The sequence below is a fragment of the Sander vitreus genome, chromosome 14, assembly GCF_031162955.1.
Source record: "Sander vitreus isolate 19-12246 chromosome 14, sanVit1, whole genome shotgun sequence".
NCBI classification, from domain to species: domain Eukaryota; kingdom Metazoa; phylum Chordata; class Actinopteri; order Perciformes; family Percidae; genus Sander; species Sander vitreus.
Window position 1 is genome coordinate 4,215,488 of NC_135868.1, and position 23,083 is coordinate 4,238,570.

At 39.6% G+C, this 23,083-nt stretch overlaps 1 protein-coding gene, 3 pseudogenes and 1 gene segment (V, D, J or C); 3 read left to right on the top strand and 2 right to left on the bottom strand.

Moving 5' to 3' along the window:
- The first annotated feature begins 962 nt into the window (after positions 1–962).
- On the top strand, positions 963–4,972 carry LOC144529326 (pro-opiomelanocortin-like). Its single transcript, XM_078268336.1, has 2 exons — positions 963–2,718; positions 3,979–4,972. Exons 1-2 carry the CDS (start codon positions 2,602–2,604, stop codon positions 4,543–4,545), a joined length of 684 nt encoding a protein of 227 aa, XP_078124462.1. The 5' UTR covers positions 963–2,601; the 3' UTR covers positions 4,546–4,972.
- Positions 4,973–9,295: 4,323 nt separating this feature from the next.
- Positions 9,296–14,516, top strand: LOC144529257 (uncharacterized; annotated as a pseudogene). Its single transcript, XR_013502970.1, has 5 exons — positions 9,296–9,422; positions 9,531–9,765; positions 11,331–11,619; positions 13,387–13,489; positions 13,597–14,516. The product of XR_013502970.1 is annotated as an uncharacterized LOC144529257 (transcript).
- On the bottom strand, positions 11,122–12,551 carry LOC144528541 (Ig kappa-b4 chain C region pseudogene; annotated as a pseudogene). Its single transcript, XR_013502910.1, has 2 exons — positions 12,443–12,551; positions 11,122–11,635 (listed from the first exon to the last, which is right to left on the bottom strand). The product of XR_013502910.1 is annotated as an Ig kappa-b4 chain C region pseudogene (transcript).
- Positions 14,517–20,019: 5,503 nt separating the features above from the next.
- LOC144528539 (immunoglobulin kappa variable 6D-21-like) lies at positions 20,020–21,957 on the top strand. The segment is given in 2 exon segments: positions 20,020–20,127; positions 20,344–21,957. Coding segments are annotated over 2 exon segments (363 nt in total).
- LOC144528540 (Ig kappa-b4 chain C region pseudogene) lies at positions 21,611–22,053 on the bottom strand (annotated as a pseudogene).
- Between the last annotated feature and the right edge of the window lie 1,030 nt (positions 22,054–23,083).

Here is a 23,083-nt window from a genome sequence, read left to right on the forward strand (position 1 = left end):
TTCGTACAAAAAAGTGCTTTATAAAAGGCAAACACAAGATGAATAAAAAGCAAGAAAGCAAAGATGGAATGATGAAAAGGAAACATTCAAATAATTAAAACCTTGAGATGAGACACGACAATGTAAGTGTGAATACATGAACTATGAAATAAATAAAACAAGTAAATACTTATTGCTAAATAAGAGGGTTATAACTTAAATGATAAAAAAGAAACATATATGCAAATAACGTCATCTTCACAAATGAAGACCCTAAAACAGCTTTTCCTTGTTTGAAATATTAATATTGTCATCCCCAACGTACCATGTCACATATTCGCCATCTTTTCTATTCGATTCACTTTTGTATATTTTTGCATATACTTATATCTATTATTATCGTTATCTTAAATCTATACGCATCATTTATTGTCATTATTAAGTCTATAAAATGTTATAAGCTGTGGGTCTTTGTTTGTTTGAGAAGTGCTTTACAAATAAAGCTACATTGTTCTCATGATTATTATTGCATTTGTAGGTCTAACGGTAGGATTTGTAGAATATTTTTTATTGCAGAATTTATTTCTGCACATTTATAACTTCTAATGCCATTTTTTTGGGGCTTCGGATTCAGATACACAAATGAAAGCCAAACAACTCACGTTATTTCTGCAGCAGTGATAAAAATATCTTTCATGTATGTGTTGCATTCATTTGCTATTGAATCATATTACTCTCAAATGTAACTTTACACATGTTCATTGTGCAAATCCCTTCACACAAAATAGAGCAAGCAACAATCACAATAACCTGTCACACATACATTAGATACATAACAGTGATGTGGTGTTGTTGCAAACAGGCACGTGCACTAGAGCTGCAAAGATCAATCGATTAATCGTTAAGTTGTCAACTCTTATATTAATCGCCAACTATTTTGAATCGATTAGTCAGTTTGAGTAATTTTTTTAAGTCAAGTCAAGTCAATATTCTCTGTTTCCAGCCTCTTAAATGTGAATACTTTCTAGTTTCTTCTCTCCTCTGTGACAGTAAACTGAATATATTTGAGTTGTGGAACAAAACAAGACATTTGAGGATGTCATCTTGGGCTTTTGGGAAACACTGATCCGCATTTTTCACCATTTTTCACCATTTTTCACCATTTTTCTGACATTTTATAGACCAACCAGCTAGGTCTGGGTATCGTTCAAACATTTTCGCTACCTGTACCGATACCAATGCCTTGACTTCGATACTCATTTTATAGAATCTATTTTAACAGAAAGAAATGTCAACATTACGGTAGAAATCTTTTTTATTTTATAGACCAAACAACTAATCGAATAATCGAGAAAATAATCAACAGATTAATCGACTATGAAAATAATCGTCAGTTGCAGCCCTTGACGTGCACGCATAGACATCAAACGGGGCTTGAGCACCTGCCCTTTTTTCTTCCGCGAGAAAAAGTGCCCTTTTTCTTCTGCTGGGCTTAGACCAACTTCTCTTAATTGATCACAACATGAAAAAAGTGTCCAGCATTACACAGGCTCCTCATCTAATAATAACAGTTTTTTTTCATTATTGGTGCAGTGGGTTTTCCTGTAAAATCAACAAAACTGCAGCAACACCCTCTTTTAGTGTGAAGATTTTTGTTGAGATTTTTCAACAAGATTTTTAGAAGTCTTATTTATTCCAATAAACAATTCAAATGATGTATTGCCATTGGCAAAATCAACCAAACTATGTCCCTCTCCTTGATGCAGTCACGTATTCTAAATATATACTTGAAACTAGTCACGTAGAAAACATGCACACTGTGGCAGAGTCTCCTTTGCTGTTTGCGATTATCCTGTTGAATACTAAAAAGTATCTGTTTATGAACTGATTATTTTTGTTGTGTATTTATGAAATATGTTGAACAAACGGTAAGGGAATTGAAATAAATTGGTAAGGTATAGTCAGAGTTGTGTTCATATATTTAACTTTTTGTTTAAATTTCAAATAAATAATTCTTTATTAACTATTGAGCCCAGGGGCGTATAGCAGCAAATTCTGGGCCCTGTAGAAAGGCATTGTCTATGGGCCCCTCCACATCCACAGCTATTCATTCTAGCATCTTTTTGGGTCCTCCTCACATGAGGGCCCTGGGTACTCAGTCCCCCTTTTCCCCCCCAGTCCGACACCCCTGATTGAGCCCCTGCCGCCCAAAATGTCTGTGCACGTCCCCTGCCAGTGAGTACTAAAGAAGACCATGGTCTTTCTGTGAACTGATTATTTTTGTAGAAATCTGTTGAGTATTAAACAATTTCATGATTGTGAGGGAATTAAAATAAATTGGCAAGGTCGTCAGATTTGTGTTAATATATTTAACGTTTTGTTTACATTTTTTTCAAAAATAAATAATGATTTATTCATTATTTGCCCTTCCCATGAGCCCCTGTCCTCCAAAGTGTCTGTGCCCGTCCCTGGTTGTACATGTTGTCAGATGGAGAGAACATGAGGCTTGATGGTGAACAACACACCTTCCTCACAATTTAGAGCAATCAAACTCAAACAGATCACAGTAATAAAAATCTCTGTTGTATAAGTGTCGCTGTCTCTGATTGGCCCGGCAGGGGAATGTGTCCTGCGTGGCTATTGGTCGCAGTGGCGATGGTGGGCGTGGCCAGAGGAGCTGCCAGCCAGTGCTGGGAACTTCCGAGCTGTCAGGAGGTGAACTCTGAGAGCAGCATACTGGTAAAACACACACACACACACACACACACACACACACACACACACACACACTCACAAATCTTTTTATTTATTTTTTCAGCTCCTACTACGTGAGCCTGTCTCTGTGTACCATAGAGTTTTTCCTGCGTGTCTCTTCGACATGTAACATTAGACAGCCAATCACAGACATTATGAGATCTTGGTAGAAACATGCTGCATGCTGATTGGCTCACTGACACTGATAGGGATTTACTCCTTAAGGTACTCAATACTTTAGAGGCAATTCAGTTGGTGCCTGAAAAGTATCAAATTCAGTACCCAGGCCTAGATATCAGTTTCGGAAAAGCCTCCGATAACGCCTAAAATAGGCTACTGGTATCGGCAAGTACTGGAGTTTATGCACCCATCCAATACATAATTTAGTCCAGAAGAAAATCTACTTAAAAGTAGTTTATTTCTGTTCTTTTCCCGTTAGGACTGACTGTCAAATTGGATAATAAAAGAAAGTTCTGTGGCATCATTGTTTGTTTTTGTTCATGTTTCACAAAGAGTTTAACCTTAGCCAGGCCGACAACAATGATAGGAATCACATCACATCCACACAAGGATAGTAGTATGCTTGTGGCCGATAAGCAAGTTCAGGTATTGGAATCGGTATCGGTAAGCAAAAAACTGTATCGGACCATCTCTAGTACTTTGTGCAGTGGTGTAGTCTACGTGATAGGCAAGTATACGCAGTATACCCACTAAGAAAACTCCAGGATTTCCATATACCCACTTAAAAATGCCCAATGACACACAACAACATACTTTTTATTACATTTTTGATATATTTTGCATTGCCATCTGTGTTTTTCTTTTTCGCATAGGCTAAATAAAAGTATTTCCACCGTAAATTGGTACATAAAAGTGTATCCGAATGCAGGAAATGAAGTGTTTGACGCTCAAAATAACCATTGGGGAGGACACCCAGACCCCCCACTATGATATGCCCCCCCCCCCTCCGCCCTCGCCCAAAGGCAGATTCTGGCCCATATATATATAGGCCAATATATTTATATACAGTACAGTATACCCACTACAATACATTAGACTACACCACTGACTTTAAAGACATTTTCCTGATGATACTTACATACTTTTACTTAAGTAACATTTTCAATGCAGGACTTTTTCTTGTAACAGAGTGTTTTTACAGTGTGGTATTAGTACTTTACTTTTACTTAAGTAAAGGATCTGAAAACTACTTCCACCTCTGACATCTTCTGTCTCCCCCTGCAGGAGTGTATCCAGCTCTGTCGCTCCGCCCTCACGGCCGAGAGGCCTGTCATCCCGGGTGATGCCCACCTCCAGCCTCCTCCTCCAGACACTGAGTCTCTGCCTCCCCTCTCTCTTTTATCTCCCTCCTCCTCCTTCCTCTCCTCTCCTCAGGCCAAGCGCTCCTACTCCATGGAGCACTTCCGCTGGGGGAAGCCCGTTGGGCGAAAGCGCCGCCCGGTCAAAGTCTTCGCCTCCAACGGCGTGGAAGAAGAGTCCGCCGAGCTTTTCCCCGAAGAGATGAGGAGGCGGGAACTTGCAGATAAGATGACAGCGATGGAGGAGAAGGAGGGAGAGGAGGAGAGGGTGCAGGAGGTGGCGGAAGAGGAGCAGGACCAGCTCCCGGGCGACGTCCACGAGAAGAAAGACGGCACGTACAAGATGAAGCACTTCCGCTGGGGCAGCCCGCCGACCAGCAAGCGCTACGGCGGCTTCATGAAGAGCTGGGACGAGCGCAGCCAGAGGCCGCTGCTCACGCTCTTCAAAAACGTCATCAACAAAGACGGACGGCAGCAGGAGAGCGAGCAGTGAGGGAGGACAGAAGAGAGAGAGGGAGGAGGCAGACAGAAGAGGAGCACACGGATTGGCCAACAAGTTCTCCAAACTGAATACAAAGTTGTTTGTCATTGCCTTCAAAGTATGACCCATGTGAGCGTTTTCTGACTCCCCTATCGGCAGGCAACCCTGTCTCCTAGAGATTACATTTATATTTTATGCATCAATTATTGTCATTATGATTAATCAGCAGATTATTGCCTTAATTGTGTGGAGAGAAAAAAATGTCCGTCCTTTTTTTTTTTCCAGAGTCTAAGTTGACGTTGTCAAAGGTCTTTTTTTTGTTCAACTAACTGTCCAAAACCGAAAGATATCCAGTTTGCAATGATTAAATATTCACAATTGAGACTCTATATAGGGTTTGTTTGGGCATTTTTGCTTGAATAAATGACTGAAACAAGGATTTAATGGCTGTTGATTAGCATAAAGGTGGATGGTTGGTTTACAAAGTGCAGGACTTTGACACCCGAGGGTCTGAGTCCTGGGGTGGATTAGGTTTAGGCAACAGAAAGTACTTTGGTAAAGGTTATAGGAAAAGATCATAGTTTGAGTTGAGTGAGTCTCACGGTCATGTCCCTAAACCCGTACAGGCCCTCTCAACCAGCTTCTTACTACTGTAGGAGTGAAGGGGGGTCCTATGAAAACACACTTTTCTACTTCTCACTAGTTTGAAGTGGACAGGGCTCAATTGGAAAAAAAAGGTGATGTCATGTACTTCTCTGCACCAATCAGAATTAAGCAGTGGAGTGTTAAACTCTATAAGTAACACCTACGCTACAAGTACAAAAAGTTTATATCTCATGAACGGCTCCTCCGATTTTTACGGAATTTGGAGGGTACCATCTAGGGTCACTGCTGAGGCCACCCCCACAGTGGGGTACTGATTGGTCAAAGTGGGTGTGGCCTATGGGACCCACGTTTGGATTCACCACTTATACTATTGTGAGCAACTTTCAATTTATGTCTTCAGCTTATTTATGAATATGCTGTAAAGTTATAAAAGCACACAGATTTGGGCTTTGACTGTGTGCTGTGAGCGTCAATAAACATAATTTAAAAAAAGTTTGATCATGCTCTAATTGCTACGAATTTAGAGTGTAAAATTGTCAGTGAAAGTTTTGCAGATGCACTATCAGCAAGGTTTTCTCATTATGTTGGCGTAAATGTAATCCAGGCATCATTCTGTCACTTTTACAACATATTTGCTGTTATAATAAACTGTATAAAAGTTATTTCTAAGAGACAGGCTGAGAGCAGGGCGACATTGTTTGTCAGTGTCTTCCAGAAACAGTTGTCATGTGAATGTTTTCTTGCTCTGCCACCTCTAAGGTTGAGGTTTGGCTAGTTTTAGGCAACTACTGTAAAACTCATTACATTTTAAATGTTTACCGTCAGAAGGAAACATTATTTTGAATGACCAATACAAAGCTCCGTTCTTCTGCCTGTCTGAACTACCTGAACTGAGAGAAAAAGACAACTTTTTTTTTTCATGTTGATTCATGTAAATAACTGTAAATGACAAGAAAACAAAGTTATTTGCAAGCAAAAGACATGAGTGTTGTTTTTTTTTTACTGTATATCTATCTATCTATCTATCTATCTATCTATCTATCTATCTATCTATCTATCTATCTATCTATCTACACTGCAAACCTTTGATGTAAATTCACAGCTAGAATCTCACAGTATCTTACTGTTTTAATGGTATACAGGATGCTACTGTAAATGGCCATGCATTCTGGGAGAAAATAATAATATTACAGCACTATCTGCGAATGTAATTTACATCACTGTAAATTCAAATAGTACAGTAAGAAACTGTAAAATACAAAAAAAACAGTAACTGTTCTTTAAAAACAGTATGCTTACTGTAAATAAACGGTAGTTTACTGGCCAAGCTGCTGCCAGTTTAAAAAAAGTTGTACAGTCTCTCTCTCTCTATGTGTCTCTCTCTCTCTCTCTCTCTCTCTCTCTCTCTCTCTCTCTCTCTCTCTCTCTCTCTCTCCCTATCTTTCTTTCTTTCTCTCTCTCCCTCTCTCTCTCCCTCTCTCTCTCCCTCTCTCTCTCTCTCTCTCTATCTATCTATCTATCTATCTATCTATCTATCTATCTATCTATCTATCTATCTATCTATCTATAGTCTCTTTCTGCTCTGTACTCTGGATAACAGCGGGAGGAAAAAGCCTACATTAGTGACTCTAAAACTGGAAATGTGTGCTACTATAACTATTCCACAAGAGAGCAGCACTGTTACATCTGTAAAGACACTACGCAGAGGAACATCCATAAGCTGACCATTGTTTTAGTCCTAAGTCTGTCATAAGTGTGTGAGAAAAACTCAAGTCTTTGTGGAATTGTGGAATAAAAAATATTTCTGGGGCTTTTTTATTTTGGCCTTTATTTTATAGGACAGCTGAAGACAGGAAAGGGGGGGGGCATGACATTCACATGCACATGGGTGAACAGGTAAGGGGTTAAGTCAGGGGTGTCAAACTCAACTTCATTAAGGGCCACCATTGAAAATGAGAATCACATCAGGGGCCAGACATGTAGAGTTTATTGACATGCTTTTATTGAGAAAAGTCAAATATGTTTGACTGTATTATACTGCCTCAGAGTGTAGATTCTCTTCCCGAGCCCGACCCCGAACTGGACCACGGGTCGGGTCGGGCCGGGCCGGGCCGGGCCGGGCCGGGCCCTTGATCAAGCATTTGTATTTTTTTTAATCATTACTTTATTTGCCTAATTGGGTGGGGAGAAAGCTATGCCATAATCATGCGCAGCGTCTCCTCCACTCGCACCCATCACACCGGGCCTGCTGGGCTGTATGGTGGAGCATCACACCGGGCCTGCTGGGCTGTATGGTGGAGCATCACACCGGGCCTGCTGGGCTGTATGGTGGAGCATCACACCGGGCCTGCTGGGCTGTATGGTGGAGCATCACACCGGGCCTGCTGGGCTGTATGGTGTAGCTTAAGTGCAACATGGAGCTTGAAGATATTAAGAAAAAAATAAAAACAGGAGAATTAGCCTATCTTTGAGCAAGTTTGGAGGAAAGTCGGAGGTATGGAACCATTTTTAACAAGTCGTGGGCAGTGACAACATATGTGTTGGCTTTGTCGAGTGCATTAAGTACGGCACGCTGTTCGCCTATGACAGCAAAAAAATCACAGCCTGAATATGAAAACTCTCTCCTTCTGGGGGAATTTCTGAGCCCTAAAGTCGGAACATCTGCCAGATTCTGCTTTGAGAGTTGCAGTTTAAAAAAAAAAAGTTCATGTCCATTTCGTTTGGCGCACAACTAGATTACATTTATTATTATTATTTATAAATGTATAACCAGGTGAGCTACCAGGGTTAGGCCAAGTCTTTGTGGATTTAATGAATCTTCTGTTTTTTAATTAAGACAGCAACATATCACATCTTGTAATAATATACATTGACACAACTGATTTGATGTTTCTTATTATGTTATTTACAGAGAGGGTCCGATACCATTTTTTACCTTCCGATATAGATTCCGATACCCTGAACTTGCGTATCGGCCGACACTGAGTACCGATCCGATACCAGTGTGTCATATATTTTATGTTTTAACAGCTGTTTACTACTATCCCTGTATGGATATGTTTACTATCTGTGTTGTACAGCCTGACTCAGGTTAAACTTTCTGTGAAACACGAACAAACACAAACAACGAAGGCCATAGAACAGGGGTCTTCAACGCTTTTTAGGCCAAGGACCCCTTAGCTGAAAGAGAGATGATGTAGGGACCCCCTACCTGAATACCTATACTATAGTAAGTGTATCTTCAATGTGTAAATCATTTTTTTCTTTTTCACAAATAGGCCGATTCAGCTTTGCTATTAATACGTTGAATTCATATTGATGCATATTTTCAGACATTTTAATTCTTGAAAAAAGGAACTTTCAAAAACATGTTTTTTGACATCCTTTGCTGAAAATGAACTTTCAAATTGTGATGAATCAAAGAAAAAGTTGCAGAGTGCAGACTGTGATCAGGATCAGAGTGAAAGCGGTGAGTCAGGTCAGGACTGGGGAACACTCAGTGTCTGATTGGATGAAACTGTTTTTTAAACGTTTCACTTCCCTCTCTCACCTCAGTGACCATGGCAACAGATGTGCATCACTGCTAAACCATGACAACAGACAGGTTTCAGTACTAAAGATAAAGATATATATAAAATGGCATGTTGTCACTATGATGTGTTAATGTTTAATCCGCAACATTTACAAGTGATCAGTTTTTAGTTTTTTTCTCTTTTTTCTCCACATTTTAGGAAAAATGTCAGGTTTGTTTTTACAGTAGTCCTTTCTTCGGCTACTGAGACAAACCTACAACAAACTGACTTTCTTCACTCACAAAATTATCTTTTAAATTGACAAAACACCATATGTGTAATCCATGGTTTATTTCCAACAGGATAAAAAAAGATTACAAAAAAAATGTTTTTATCTCTCCCCATTCACAACCATATGCTACATGTTTGTATTCTGAAATAAGGTCCCATGGGGACACAACCCTCGCGAAAGTGTTACATGTGTTTGTCAATGTCACACATTCCTGGCATTAACCTTTCTAATTGTACGTGAAATACAATTACTATTAACAAGTCCCTGTTGGAGTCAGTCAGAGCATTTCCATAGAGAGCCACTTTGCATCAGCAGCACCATGCTCCAGTGCTCTGGGAGAGTTTATAGTCCTGAGAGTTGAACACTGGATGACTGACAGCTGTCCTTCATGACAACAGAAGACACAGAAATCCTCCTCATCAAAAACATGACTTTGATCTCCGTCCTCATCTGGACTCTCCTCTGCTGCTGCTTCACAGGTAAAGTCCAGAGAATCAAACTCCTCTCCTCTATCAACATCCGTCCCTCTGAAATGAAGCCGACTAAACCGTGACGCTGCTTTATTGTTTTTGTCTCTGTGTCCTCAGAGTCCAGAGGTCAGGTCACAGTGACTCAGCCTGGAGCAGTGAGCTCTGCTCTGGGAGGCTCCGTCTCCATCAGCTGTAGGACCAGTCAGGATGTTTATGTTGGGAGCTATCATGATTTTTACTGGTACCAACAGAAATCCGAGAAAGCTCCTAAACTGCTCATTTACGGGTCAACTCAAAAAGCATCAGGGATTCCAGGTCTACTGTATGGGGGAAAACAGTCGGTTTACGTTCACTAAACTTCACTTCAGAAATACACTAAATTAAAAGAGTTTGTAAAAATAGTCCCATTACAGTTACCAAAACAACGTATTTTTATTATTAGTTTCATTCTGGACACAGATCTGTCTGAGTTTTTTAATTATTATTTTTTTCATCCTGTATTTATCCAGGTAAGTCATTTAAAACACATATATATTTACAATGGCAGCTTTGCAAAAGTGAAAACCTCTTAAGGGAGGGTGTAGGGCTATAAGAGAAATGTTAATTTCATTGTCAAATTGTCAGTTCAAAAGATGACAGCAAACATCCAAACATTTCCAACACCTCCACTACTTCCACACAGTCACAGCAAGCATAACATAAATGACATACAGTCTAGCACACAAGCATCGTGTCAAACGACGACAGAACACGAGCAACAAACACAAGCACTAATTCAACATGCAGAGCAAAACAGCAGCAGCAAGACAACAAAGAGATGCACGGGGCAACAGTAAACAGCAGACAGATAATGGTGAGGGAATGCTTGTGGTTCTGAAAACAGCTGCATGTATCAGAGAGAATGTCCATAACAGAGTTGATAAAAGCTGACATGACGATAACATTTTTCAGCTTCAGTGTTTTTTTGCAGATAGTTCCAGTCTTTGGCTGCAGCAGACTGTAATGACGACAGACCGAAGACAGGATTTGTTTTGGGAACTTTGAACAGAATATGATGAGAAGAACGTGTGTCAACTTATATCACTAATGAAACAAACAGTGGTGGACTCTTAAGACTCTTCTCACATTGTGATGAACAAAGTTTTACTAGAAACATAAATGCCAAAATAGTTCCTATCGAAACTTTTGTGATAACTCACAGAAGTGATTTATATATTTTAAAACCGTTAATGTGATATGAACTTATACACTGAGGAGATCAGATTACCACAAGATCTAAAACCACTTCTGTATCAAAGTGCACAGCACAGCAGGTAATTCCCATCTACCTGTTACCTGCTTTAGATCAGACACATTAGATGACAGTGGTGGCCATTATTGTTGTAAGAAAAACCCAAAGAATCTGTTGACTTTCTCTCACGTTGACTTTGTCAAGGAGAGCAGTAACAGTGGTGCTGACGAGAGTTTGACTTTCATCCTTTCACACCAGCTCCATACCTGCTGTAGGACACCACAGCTAAACACTGTCAGGCTGCACCGAGCAGATGGGACCTGCATTACATCATCTCATCAGTTCTTTCTAAAAGAATCATCTAATGGAAATGCTACAGAGAAAAACTCTCTGGGGATTTAATTGATACTGTATATGTTCATTTAAGAAAGCAACACATGACGGCAGTCATTCTAGCATCAATAAGCTCGGACGACATTAAGTTGATACATTTGTCTTTATTGTTTTAACATACAGAGAATATCAGCATTACTGCAAGGAACACAAACATGAACTTTCAAATTGTGATGAATCTGTAGAGAGAAAGAGAGAGATGCAGAGAGCAGACTGAGATCAGTATCAGAGTGAAACCAGCAGCAGAGTTCCAGTGAGTCAGGTCAGGACTGGGAACACTGGTCTCTCCTCAGTGTCTCTGAGAGCGGAGTCTGGGAGCCCTGGGTGGCCTCACAGGTCACAGAGCCCACCTTCTCCCACTGGTCTGCAGGGAGCCTCAGGGTGCTGCTCCAGCTGTATTTGCCGTCCTTCTCCAGCACCCCGGGGCTCCTGCTCTCCTCCCAGCTGCTGCTGCTGCTGCTGCTGCTGCCGTCCACCTTCCAGGCCAGACTCCAGTCTGAGGGGAAGCCCTTGTTGGCCAGGCACATGAGCGTGGCCTCCCCCTTCTTCAGCTCCACACTGGAGGGGGGCAGCACCGTCAGGGTGGGACGGACATCACCTAGGAGACACCAATCAGCTTAGAGGACAGGGACCACACAGCTGTCAATCAACCAGCAGACACTTGGACACCTTTACTGTGTGAGAGTTGGTTTTCTCCTTTAAGGAGTTTCTGTCAGATGGTTTTTCTGCTCCACCAGTCACTCACTCACACATTGTTTCACTTCCCTTTAAGAAGCCTCTCATGCAAATCAGCACAGAGAGAATCATCTACACAATGAGCTGATATATATCAAACTACACTGAGAATAAAACATTAACATTAAGACCAATCTTTAAACCTCCAAATCTAAACCATCAACAACCTAACTATACATGACTTTAAAGTATTTAGTGTAATAGAAACAAATCCAGAAAATGAGCTGACAACATCAAATGTTCTTCATGTGGATTTTGATCATCATTACCAAACTGTTCAAATAGTTTTCAAACTTTGAAACAATACATGACACAGTAAAGAGATGTTGCACATTTTCAAACACCGATCTTTATCTTTTCTCTGTTCAATTGTTTGAATATCTGAATCTTCATTTGTTTTAAACAGTTATCATTGATGTGGAAAATGAAAAATGAATCTTGTAGAACAGTTTTTCAGTTTTATCTTTTCCACACTTCAAGTCATTTAAATCTCAGTTTGACAGAAATGTATAAAGAAATGTTTAGTGAAGCTGCTCTGAGTTAGTCTCCACGATAAAGGAGGAGACATAAAAACGTGAATACATATAGATTTCATCGACTGTAAACAGAATTTAAAACATTACTTTACAATATTTACAATATAGTTTTTAGTATTTGTGCAGAAACTTACTTCCAACATTCAGTCTGGTTCCTCCACCAAAAGTCAACCACAGTGATACAAAGTCATTGAGCCGCCGTACAAAAACCTCTCACTGTAGAGAGACACGGCTCTCTGACTTTGACACAAACAAACTCACCAAAACACATTCCCAGTTTACCCAGTTTATGTCATAACTGGTCAAAATGTTTAAACCTGATTCACAAACTATGAAAATGTATTTAAGTTTTACTTGAAATGAAATGTTAATTATCCACTAACAACATCAATATCTCTTTCAGTGAAAATAATTGAAATATTTCTGAAGAAAAAGTCACCAATAAATTTGGCCCAAATGTAAATAATTATTATATTATAGTTTATTGTAGATGCTGAATGAAAAATAATATTTTTTGGTTAAATCTGTCCCACAGTGATTTAATTGATTTTTGTTGTAGTGAATCAGTTTTTCTAGGAGGGGGGTGGCCATTGTCCTCTTAATATTAAGCCTTGACCCCCCCTCTGACCTCCTAGTTTTGGCAAATATATTCATACAGTTTTAAACCCTCCTTTATCCTCAAAGAGGGGATATTATTCATGTACATCGATAAATAAAATGTAAGTTAACACTGAATGAGTGATCTTGTGTTTATTGTTGTTTGAGTACCGTTAGTCTGTTATAGAAGCAAACCTATGGAGGGTAGGTGGATTGTAAAACTTGTGCTTAATATATTTGGTACCCCTAAAATAGTTTATGGACTCAAACCAAAGACTCATACAAATGAGCAGTGACATTTTCCTAATAAATACTCTGATCAAGTGATTGATCCATTGATGAACAGCATCATCAGAGTAATCCAAGTCCCTGTTGGAGTCAGTCAGAGCATTTCCATAGAGAGCCACTTTGCATCAGCAGCACCATGCTCCAGTGCTCTGGGAGAGTTTATAGTCCTGAGAGTTGAACACTGGATGACTGACAGCTGTCCTTCATGACAACAGAAGACACAGAAATCCTCCTCATCAAAAACATGACTTTGATCTCCGTCCTCATCTGGACTCTCCTCTGCTGCTGCTTCACAGGTAAAGTCCAGAGAATCAAACTCCTCTCCTCTATCAACATCCGTCCCTCTGAAATGAAGCCGACTAAACCGTGACGCTGCTTTATGTTTTTGTCTCTGTATCCTCAGAGTCCAGAGGCCAGGTCACAGTGACTCAGCCTGGAGCAGTGAGCTCTGCTCTGGGAGGCTCCGTCTCCATCAGCTGTAGGACCAGTCAGGATGTTTATGTTTGGAGCGGCACCACGGTTTAGCCTGGTACCAACAGAGAGATGGAGAAACTCCTAAACTGCTCATTTACTATGCTAGCACTCGACAATCAGGGATTCCAGATCGTTTTACAGGCAGTGGATCAAACTCTGACTTCACTCTGACCATCAGTGGAGTCCAGACTGAAGATGCAGCAGTTTACTACTGTCAGAGTTTTCACTATATCAACAGTCAGTATGTGTTCACACAGTGAAAAAGCGTCGTACAAAAACCTCCCTCAGTCAGACTGAACAGAAACTGAACTGACTGCTGCAGCTGGAAGCTACTGCAGAGACTGATACACTTCACTGAGGACACACACACACACACACACACACACACACACACAAGCACTGTAAGACTATAAGATAAGATATTAACTTTTTGTTCCACAATGTGTGTGAAAAACATCCATAGATGTTATTGAACACCATTTTACAAACCTCTGAATCTCTGAAAGGTAGTTAGATAGATCACTGTCCTTTTTTATTAAAGCTAGGATGGCAGTATCATCAGAAGATGTAATGATATAGTTGTTGGGATTCTAGCTTCTATACTCATCTGTGTAAAGGGTAAAAAGGACAGGTGAACTGACCAACCCTGGGGGGCTCCGGTGCTTCAAGTTCTCCACTCTGAGAGAGTACCATTAACACTGACCTGCTGTTTACCATTCGTTAGAAACCAGTGGTACCACCTAATAATGAGGGATGGACATTAAGGTCATTCAGCTTTTTAATGAATAGGTGTTGCTGTACCGTATTAAATGCTGAACTGAAATCTACAAATAAAACACGTTCATATGAGGTACTGTCCTCTAAATACTTAGATATCAAATGTACCGTGGCAGTGACTGCGTCATCTGTACCTCTTTTGCCCCTAAATGCAAACTGAAAAAGATCTAATGAACAAATGACATCTGTTTTCAATAGGTTGATAATGATGTTCTCAAAACAACTGGCTGGTATTCATTATAATCCTTACAGCATACCTTTTTAGGAACAGGAATAATAATAGAGCTTTTCCAAGTGGAAGGAACAACATGCGAGTCCAGAGACTTTTGGTAAATAGGACACAAGGCCTCTGCAGCTCTACGCTGCATCATTTCAGCAGAGACCCAGAAATGCCGTCTGGTCCAGCAGCCTTCCTAGGGCAGGTGGGTGAGAAAAGACTCTGTCCAACATGCTGGTCAATAGTGATTTTTGGGGGATTCAGTGCAGGTAATGAGTCTAGAGCCTCTATTTTATCCTACTAGAACTCAGCTAATCAAAACCTTGCATAAAAGTTATTTCATTCATCAGCTTTTTCCCCTCATTAAGAACACTAAGACATGTTTTAGCCGGGGCCAGGTTTGTCATAAATTTCATGGAATCCCACATTTTATTCATATTCATAGTGGAGCAGTGGGTTTCAAATGTCTCCTTCTCCTTCCTCCTTGCCTTTCCTTATTTGCTGTTTATGTTTTTTTTTGGATATTCCTCATGGCCACAATATCTCCATTTTTAAATGCTATTTTTCTACAGACTACACACTCTTTAATTTCCTTGGAAATATAAAATGTATTAAAAAGTTATAGACTTCTGAGTTAACACGTTATCTCTACAAAATGTTACATAATCAGTAATAGTGTCTGTTTCTTCTTCTAAGTCCAAGCTATGGAAGAGGTCCAAGTTAGTGCAGTAAAAACATCCTTTTAATGGATCAATGCCATCATTGTCCCAAACGTGGATTGTTTTTAATGGTGGTGTACTGCTTTTAAGCAGGGACTTGTAGGGTTAACTTTAGTAATTCAATGATGGGATGTTGATATCAGTGTTAACTTCAAACAGATGAAGAAAAGATCAAACTCTGATGATGAGGTCATGTTGGAATTAAAAGCACAAATAGATAACTTTAATTATGAAATATTATACAACACTTATAAACAAACAAATATAGATAACAGAGGAAACTTAATACACACCCTTAAAGCGGGACAACAGCAAATTCTAAGTAAATGTATTAAATCCATAAAGAAACAGGACGGTGATGTAGTGTTTGATGAAAAACAGAAAAGACAAGTGATCAGAGAATTATGTGCAGATGCTTATGAACAAATAGAAATAGATTCTGGCTGTGTAAACATTTTATTAGATAAGCTTCCCTCATACAGCTCTCTAAACTTTTCAGAGGTTGTGGGAAACATAAGAAGGGATGAAGTTTTGCAGGCCATCAAACAACTTAATGTGGGTAAAAGTCCCGGCCCTGATGGTCTGTCTACAGAGTTTATCAGTTAAATATCCATGAAGTATCAAACCTCCTTACAGAGATGTATAACGGAGGTCTGAACACTGGCTGTATGGGGGAATCCTTTTATCAGGGTGGAATGTGTCTACTTTATAAGAAAGGTGATGAAGATGACATTGATAACTATAGACATCTGACTATAATGAACACTGATTATAAAATATTAGCCAATGTAATTATGAATAGATTAAATGATATATTAGAAGAAGAACAAATGGCCATATAAGGCAGTTTAATGTAGAACAATCTCTACACGTTGAGAGAAATGATAAATAAATCTGATGAAAAAAGCCTTTGATTATATTTCCAGAGACTATCTATGGGCTGTAATGGAGTCTTCTTTCCAGAAACTTTTATTCATTTGATCAGATGTCTGTATGTTAAATCTAGAGTGCGTGTCAATGTAAACGGTGTTTTAACAGAGCCCTTTAATGTAGAGTGAGGGGTGAAACAGGGCTGTCCTCTGAGTGCTGCTTTATACATCCTGGTCATCAGCCCCCTTATTACAACCATTAACTCAGATAGTCTCATATCTGGTACACACGCTGGGCTCACGCCCAAAGTTACTGCCATGGACTATGCAGACGACGTCACAGTTGTTATAAAAAACCAGATGGAGATGGATGTGTTAACTAATCACCTGAACTTGTGTTGTGTGAATTGTTGAATCATTTAAGCAACTTGGTAATTATAAAAATAATAATACAGAAATCATATGCCTGCATCTATATGAAGTATGTGTAAAAACATTTTCTCTTACATGCAGCTCAAAAACCCAACAAATACACTGAGACCAAAAGTGAATTCTTCACTTTGGAAACAGCAAAATAATCTCTTCACTACGTCCATCCATTAGCTGTTGTTGAGCTTCCAATCATATCACATCATCTTCCTCAGCAGATGTTATTAAAATATGTATTTTTAAATTCCCATTCCTCTCAGCATTTGTGAGACTTCTTGTCCACGTTGGCTTAGAAGTTAAAATATTCCATGAGAACTGGGTCAACTCCGTCTGCTGAGGAAGATCATGTAATTGGATCCAAAGCTCTGAGACAAGACAAGACAGAGTAAAAATGCGTCAGATTCTGAGACGAGACCGACACCTTCAAAGAGGGGTCTTGAGACCAAGACTGATATTGAGTACTACAACACTGGCCTCAGCCTTCTATAAAGACTCATTACTGCTTTACTTTGTGAAATCTTCACATTACAAACACCCAAACATGTCATACCTGCATTAATATTAATATTACTAATCACTGAGACCATATTACCGAACTGGAAAGATAGAACAAAACTGTCCACAAGTCACAGGATTAGTTTACTACCAGACTTTTCAATATCCTCTCCATGTGAATATGTAAATATGTAGGTCCATGCTGTCAGCACTGAGGGGGAAACAGCATGACATGTTGAGGACAGCTACAGTTCACTGACTCTGTGTGTTTGCATATGTGTCCTGCCTCTCTGCTCCCAGCCGTTAAGAGGCCAGTGTTGATCAATTAAAACATACAGAGTATACAAAATACAATATACAATATACAATACTTCAACGGGGCAAGTACCAGCAGATCATTTCTATAGATAATAGAGCAACAGAGCAAATCCCAAGTTCCCCGATGCAGTCATTCTGTGTTTAATGCCTGTACGGCATAGGGAATAAAATACTTCTTGTATAAGTTCCAGCTGGTCCTGGGAAGCCTAAATCAAACATTTTGAAAGATTTGTCAAGAAGTCAAAGTGTTACTGAAACATCCTAATCAATACTCTGATCAAGTGATTGATCCATTGATGAACAGCATCATCAGAGTAATCCAAGTCCCTGTTGGAGTCAGTCAGAGCATTTCCATAGAGAGCCACTTTGCATCAGCAGCACCATGCTCCAGTGCTCTGGGAGAGTTTATAGTCCTGAGAGTTGAACACTGGATGACTGACAGCTGTCCTTCATGACAACAGAAGACACAGAAATCCTCCTCATCAAAAACATGACTTTGATCTCCGTCCTCATCTGGACTCTCCTCTGCTGCTGCTTCACAGGTAAAGTCCAGAGAATCAAACTCCTCTCCTCTATCAACATCCGTCCCTCTGAAATGAAGCCGACTAAACCGTGACGCTGCTTTATGTTTTTGTCTCTGTGTCCTCAGAGTCCAGAGGTCAGGTCACAGTGACTCAGCCTGGAGCAGTGAGCTCTGCTCTGGGAGGCTCCGTCTCCATCAGCTGTAGGACCAGTCAGAATGTTTATACTTATAGCAGCTACCACAGATTAGCCTGGTACCAACAGAGAGATGGAGAAACTCCTAAACTGCTCATTTACTAGTGCTAGCACTCGACAATCAGGGATTCCAGATCGTTTTACAGGCAGTGGATCAAACTCTGACTTCACTCTGACCATCAGTGGAGTCCAGACTGAAGATGCAGCAGTTTACTACTGTCAGAGTGGACATGAAATCAACAGTCAGTGGTGTGTTCACACAGTGAAAAAGCGTCGTACAAAAACCTCCCTCAGTCAGACTGAACAGAAACTGAACTGACTGCTGCAGCTGGAAGCTACTGCAGAGACTGATACACTTCACTGAGAACACACACACACACACACACACACACACACACACACACACATACACACACACACACACACACTTATTTTTTAACCAATGATATCCTTTATCCCCACTAAAAGTAGCGCTTTTCATCTTGGAAGTAAGGGAAGATTCTTATAAAACACTTCAAATATGCTTTTCAATAAAACATAAAACCAATACACAATTAAAAAATGCTAAACTACAAAAGCCACACTAAACCGTTTGTTCCCTATCAACGGTTTTCACAGTATCCACTTACGTCCAACTGGAGAGACTCCCAAAGATCAAAACTCCTGACTTCAAAGCCACAGTCAACTTCACTTATAAGTCTGGAGTGAGAAAAAAAAGAAAAAAAACCCCGATGGAGACTTTTAGGACCTCCTCGTTATATAGGCCTGTATAATCTCATTGATATTGGAGGGTGCCTGACCATGTAGGGCTCTAAATCTGATAACAGGGATCTTGAAATTGATTCTTAATTTACTCGGGAGCCAGTGACAAAAATCGAGACAGATGTGATATGCGACCTCTTCAAGGACCTGGTAAAAAGCCTCTGAACAACCCTCTGGACCTGTTGTTAGTGGTTCATGGACGTGAAAGACAAGTAGAAATGGAGTAACAACAGTCTAAATAGATGAAAGAAATGTATAAATGATCATCCTCATCTTAGCTCGAGGCATAGTGGGCCAAAGTTTAACAATGAACAAGTCAAAAGTCAACAAGGTCAACAGAATCATAGGAAAACTGTAATAATTGAAATGTAATAATAAATAGGAAATGCATTTCAAGCATCTTTTCAGAGTGACACCAGCGTCAAACAGCCTGTACGCCGATGATTTCTCAATTCTACATGACAGAACATGTTCTCTTCTTTATGTCCATCATGTGATCAGTAATTAAAGCAACTCTTCTGTCTGTCTGTTCTCCCCTTTTCAATTTTTAAAAAGTATCAATTATAGACTTTGGAGTTCACCTTTTTACCAAACTGAAATTAAGTATTTCAATTAAAGTAGATTCCCTGGCTAAAAGAAATACAGTACGGTGAAACAGAATCCATTGTCTCAATCATCCACTAAATGATTATCTGCAGAATGAATAAACATTATCACAACCAATTTCCTGCTATGAATCCTGTCATCCCACACTCAGGAGTGCATTGAATAGATATCTGGTACCTCGGTAACCTCCTGTAGTAAAAAACAAACTATAGATGTAAAAATACCCACAAACAGAATTGACTTTCTGTACTTGCTTGGTGGAAACTAAATGAAGTTTTTATGACAAGATTTGACCGTTCATCCGTAGCCCATTATGTAGTGAAACATGGAATTAGTCAAAGTAAAAGGGGAAACAGCATGACATGTTGAGGACAGCTACAGTTCACTGACTCTGTGTGTTTGCATATGTGTCCTGCCTCTCTGCTCCCAGCCGTTAAGAGGCCAGTGTTGATCAGTGACTGTCCAGGACTTTCAGAGACACTGACACGCCGGCAGCATGATGATGATGTCACTGATTCTACTGCTGGCCACCCTGGGGCTCCTTGTTCAGGGTGAGACTCTCTTCTGAAAACTTTGCTTCAGGATGCAACCAGGTTCACCTCAGTGATGTTCTGCTGTGATGGAGAAACACTGGAACAAGCAGCATTTACCTTCTTCCATCTCTTCTCCATGTTAAAGAAATGAGACTCTTCTGTTTGGATGTTGATCATCTTTCTCCAAGCTGGATTTGTCTCAATAACCCTTCTGCTCTTTTTCATGTTTTCCAGGTTCATCAGGAGAAATCATCCTGACTCAGTCTCCTGGATCTCAGTCTGTTGCTCCAGGACAGTCTGTCTCTATCAGATGTAAAGCCAGTTCAGGAATTAGTAATGACCTTCACTGGTACCTTCAGAAACCTGGACAATCTCCTAAACTCTTGATTTATTATGCTACAAGCCGTCAGTCTGGAGTTTCAGATCGTTTCAGTGGGACTCAGTCTGGAACTGACTTCACTCTGACTATCAGTGGAGTTCAGACTGAAGATGCAGGAGATTATTACTGTCAGCAGGGTTACAGCTTCCCGTTCACACAGTGATACAACGTCGTACAAAAACCTCCTCAGCTGTAAAGGAACTGATCTGAAAGAACAGCTGCAGAAACCTACAGAAACGGAGACACTTTAGAAGTTTGACTGACACTGAAGTCTACATAACAGAATAATGTAAGGAAATACTGCTCATACTGTAGTAAGCTATAATAGTAATCTTGTTGAAAACGTGTAGTTAACAGTGTATTTAAAATCAGATCAAACTACATTTGAAAAGTAGATAAGTTAAAAAAGCCAACACCAATTTGTTTAGCTGTGAAATCAAATACGTATTTCCATTTTAAGTAAGTGTAAGTAAATTAATCACATTCAAATACAATTTGAAATCTATGTAATTTATTTTCCAACACACCTTCAGACATGAAATGTTTTTAATGAACTTGTGTTGATAGTGAAATGCATATGTAATGTGATATTTTGAGATCACACAGCTGATAATACTATTTTCAATGCTATAATATGCTGATGATATCCTACTTTATAATTCAAATGCAAATATTTCTTCTCAGGCTCTGCAGTTTACCCAGATTCATTATACTCTATAGACACATCTAAAAACAATTCAACATAGTAAACGCTTCATTTATGAGATACATAGTATATCTGAATTTCCTAAAAAATATTGAAATAATCAGCTTTCCTACAAAAGAAATTAAAATTACTCCAATGAAGCACTTTCTAAAGTCACATAAGCTTTACAGAATTTTGAATAAATGATGGAGTTACTTCTCTCTAGTTTGGGTCACATTGGGTCACATTATTGATTTTCTGATTAGTGTTTTTAAAATATATTAAACATGCTAATATATTACCTTATGTATTTATTTATTTTGAGAAATTTCCAGGAAGTTTTACATTAAGCTCAGTTGAGTTTAACATTTCTAGATGTATGGAACTATTAAGACAGACATATCTGTTTATTTTACAATAACAGACATGCAAACAACTGATTTGACGAAAAGTACTTTATTGTGTTAAAATAATCAAAATTAAAACATGCAACATGTCAATGAAACATGTAATTAGACAGTGAGTGAGGGGAAGAGATAAACAGAGAGAGAGTTGCAGACTGGGATCAGTATCGGAGTGAAACCAGTAGCAGAGTCCCAGTGAGTCAGGTCAGGGACTGGGAACACTGGTCTCTCCTCAGTGTCTCTGAGAGCGGAGTCTGGGAGCCCTGGGTGGCCTCACAGGTCACAGAGCCCACCTTCTCCCACTGGTCTGCAGGGAGCCTCAGGGTGCTGCTCCAGCTGTATTTGCCGTCCTTCTCCAGCACCCCGGGGCTCCTGCTCTCCTCCCATCTGCTGCTGCTGCTGCTGCCGTCCACCTTCCAGGCCAGACTCCAGTCTGAGGGGAAGCCCTTGTTGGCCAGGCACATGAGCGTGGCCATCCCCTTCTGCAGCTCCTCACTGGAGGGGGGCAGCACCGTCAGGGTGGGACGGACATCACCTAGGAGACACCAATCAGATTAGAGGACAGGGACCACACAGCTGTCAATCAACCAGCAGACACTTGGACACCTTTACTGTGTGAGAGTTGGTTTTCTCCTTTAAGGAGTTTCTGTCAGATGGTTTTTCTGCTCCACCAGTCACTCACTCACACATTGTTTCACTTCCCTTTAAGAAGCCTCTCATGCAAATCAGCACAGAGAGAATCATCTACACAATGAGCTGATATATATCAAACTACACTGAGAATAAAATGTCATATGTTTCACAAATTCTAAAATCTTATCCATACATTACTTTACAGTATTTAGTGGAAACAAACAAATACAAATAATCAACTGACAACAATTAAATGTTCTTCATGTAGATTTCAGTCATTATTTAGCAAACTGATCAGAAGATTTCAAACACAATTTGCAACAATATATGACATTATATTCATAGTGTAACATTAAAGACTAACCTTAATAAACATTTTAAGTAGAATATAAGTTTTGTGTTCATCATCAAGTTATTTAAGTTGACTGAAATGTTTATTGAATCTGCTCTGAGTTAGTCTCCATGATAAAGGAGGATAAATAAAAACATGAATACATTTCATCAATAAAACAACATATGTATCTGCCCATTCAAAAATGTAATTTAAAACATTACTTTAAAATAATGTATTAACTATTTTGTGCAGAAACTTACTTCCAAATTCCAGTCTGGTTCCTCCACCAAAAGTCCACCACAGTGATACAAAGTCATTGAGCCGCCGTACAAAAACCTCTCACTGTAGAGAGACACGGCTCTCTGACTTTGACACAAACAAACTCACCAAAACACATTCCCAGTTTACCCAGTTTATGTCATAACTGGTCAAAATGTTTAAACCTGATTCACAAACTATGAAAATGTATTTAAGCTTTACTTGAAATGAAATGTTAATTATCCACTAACAACATCAATATCTCTTTCAGTGAAAATACT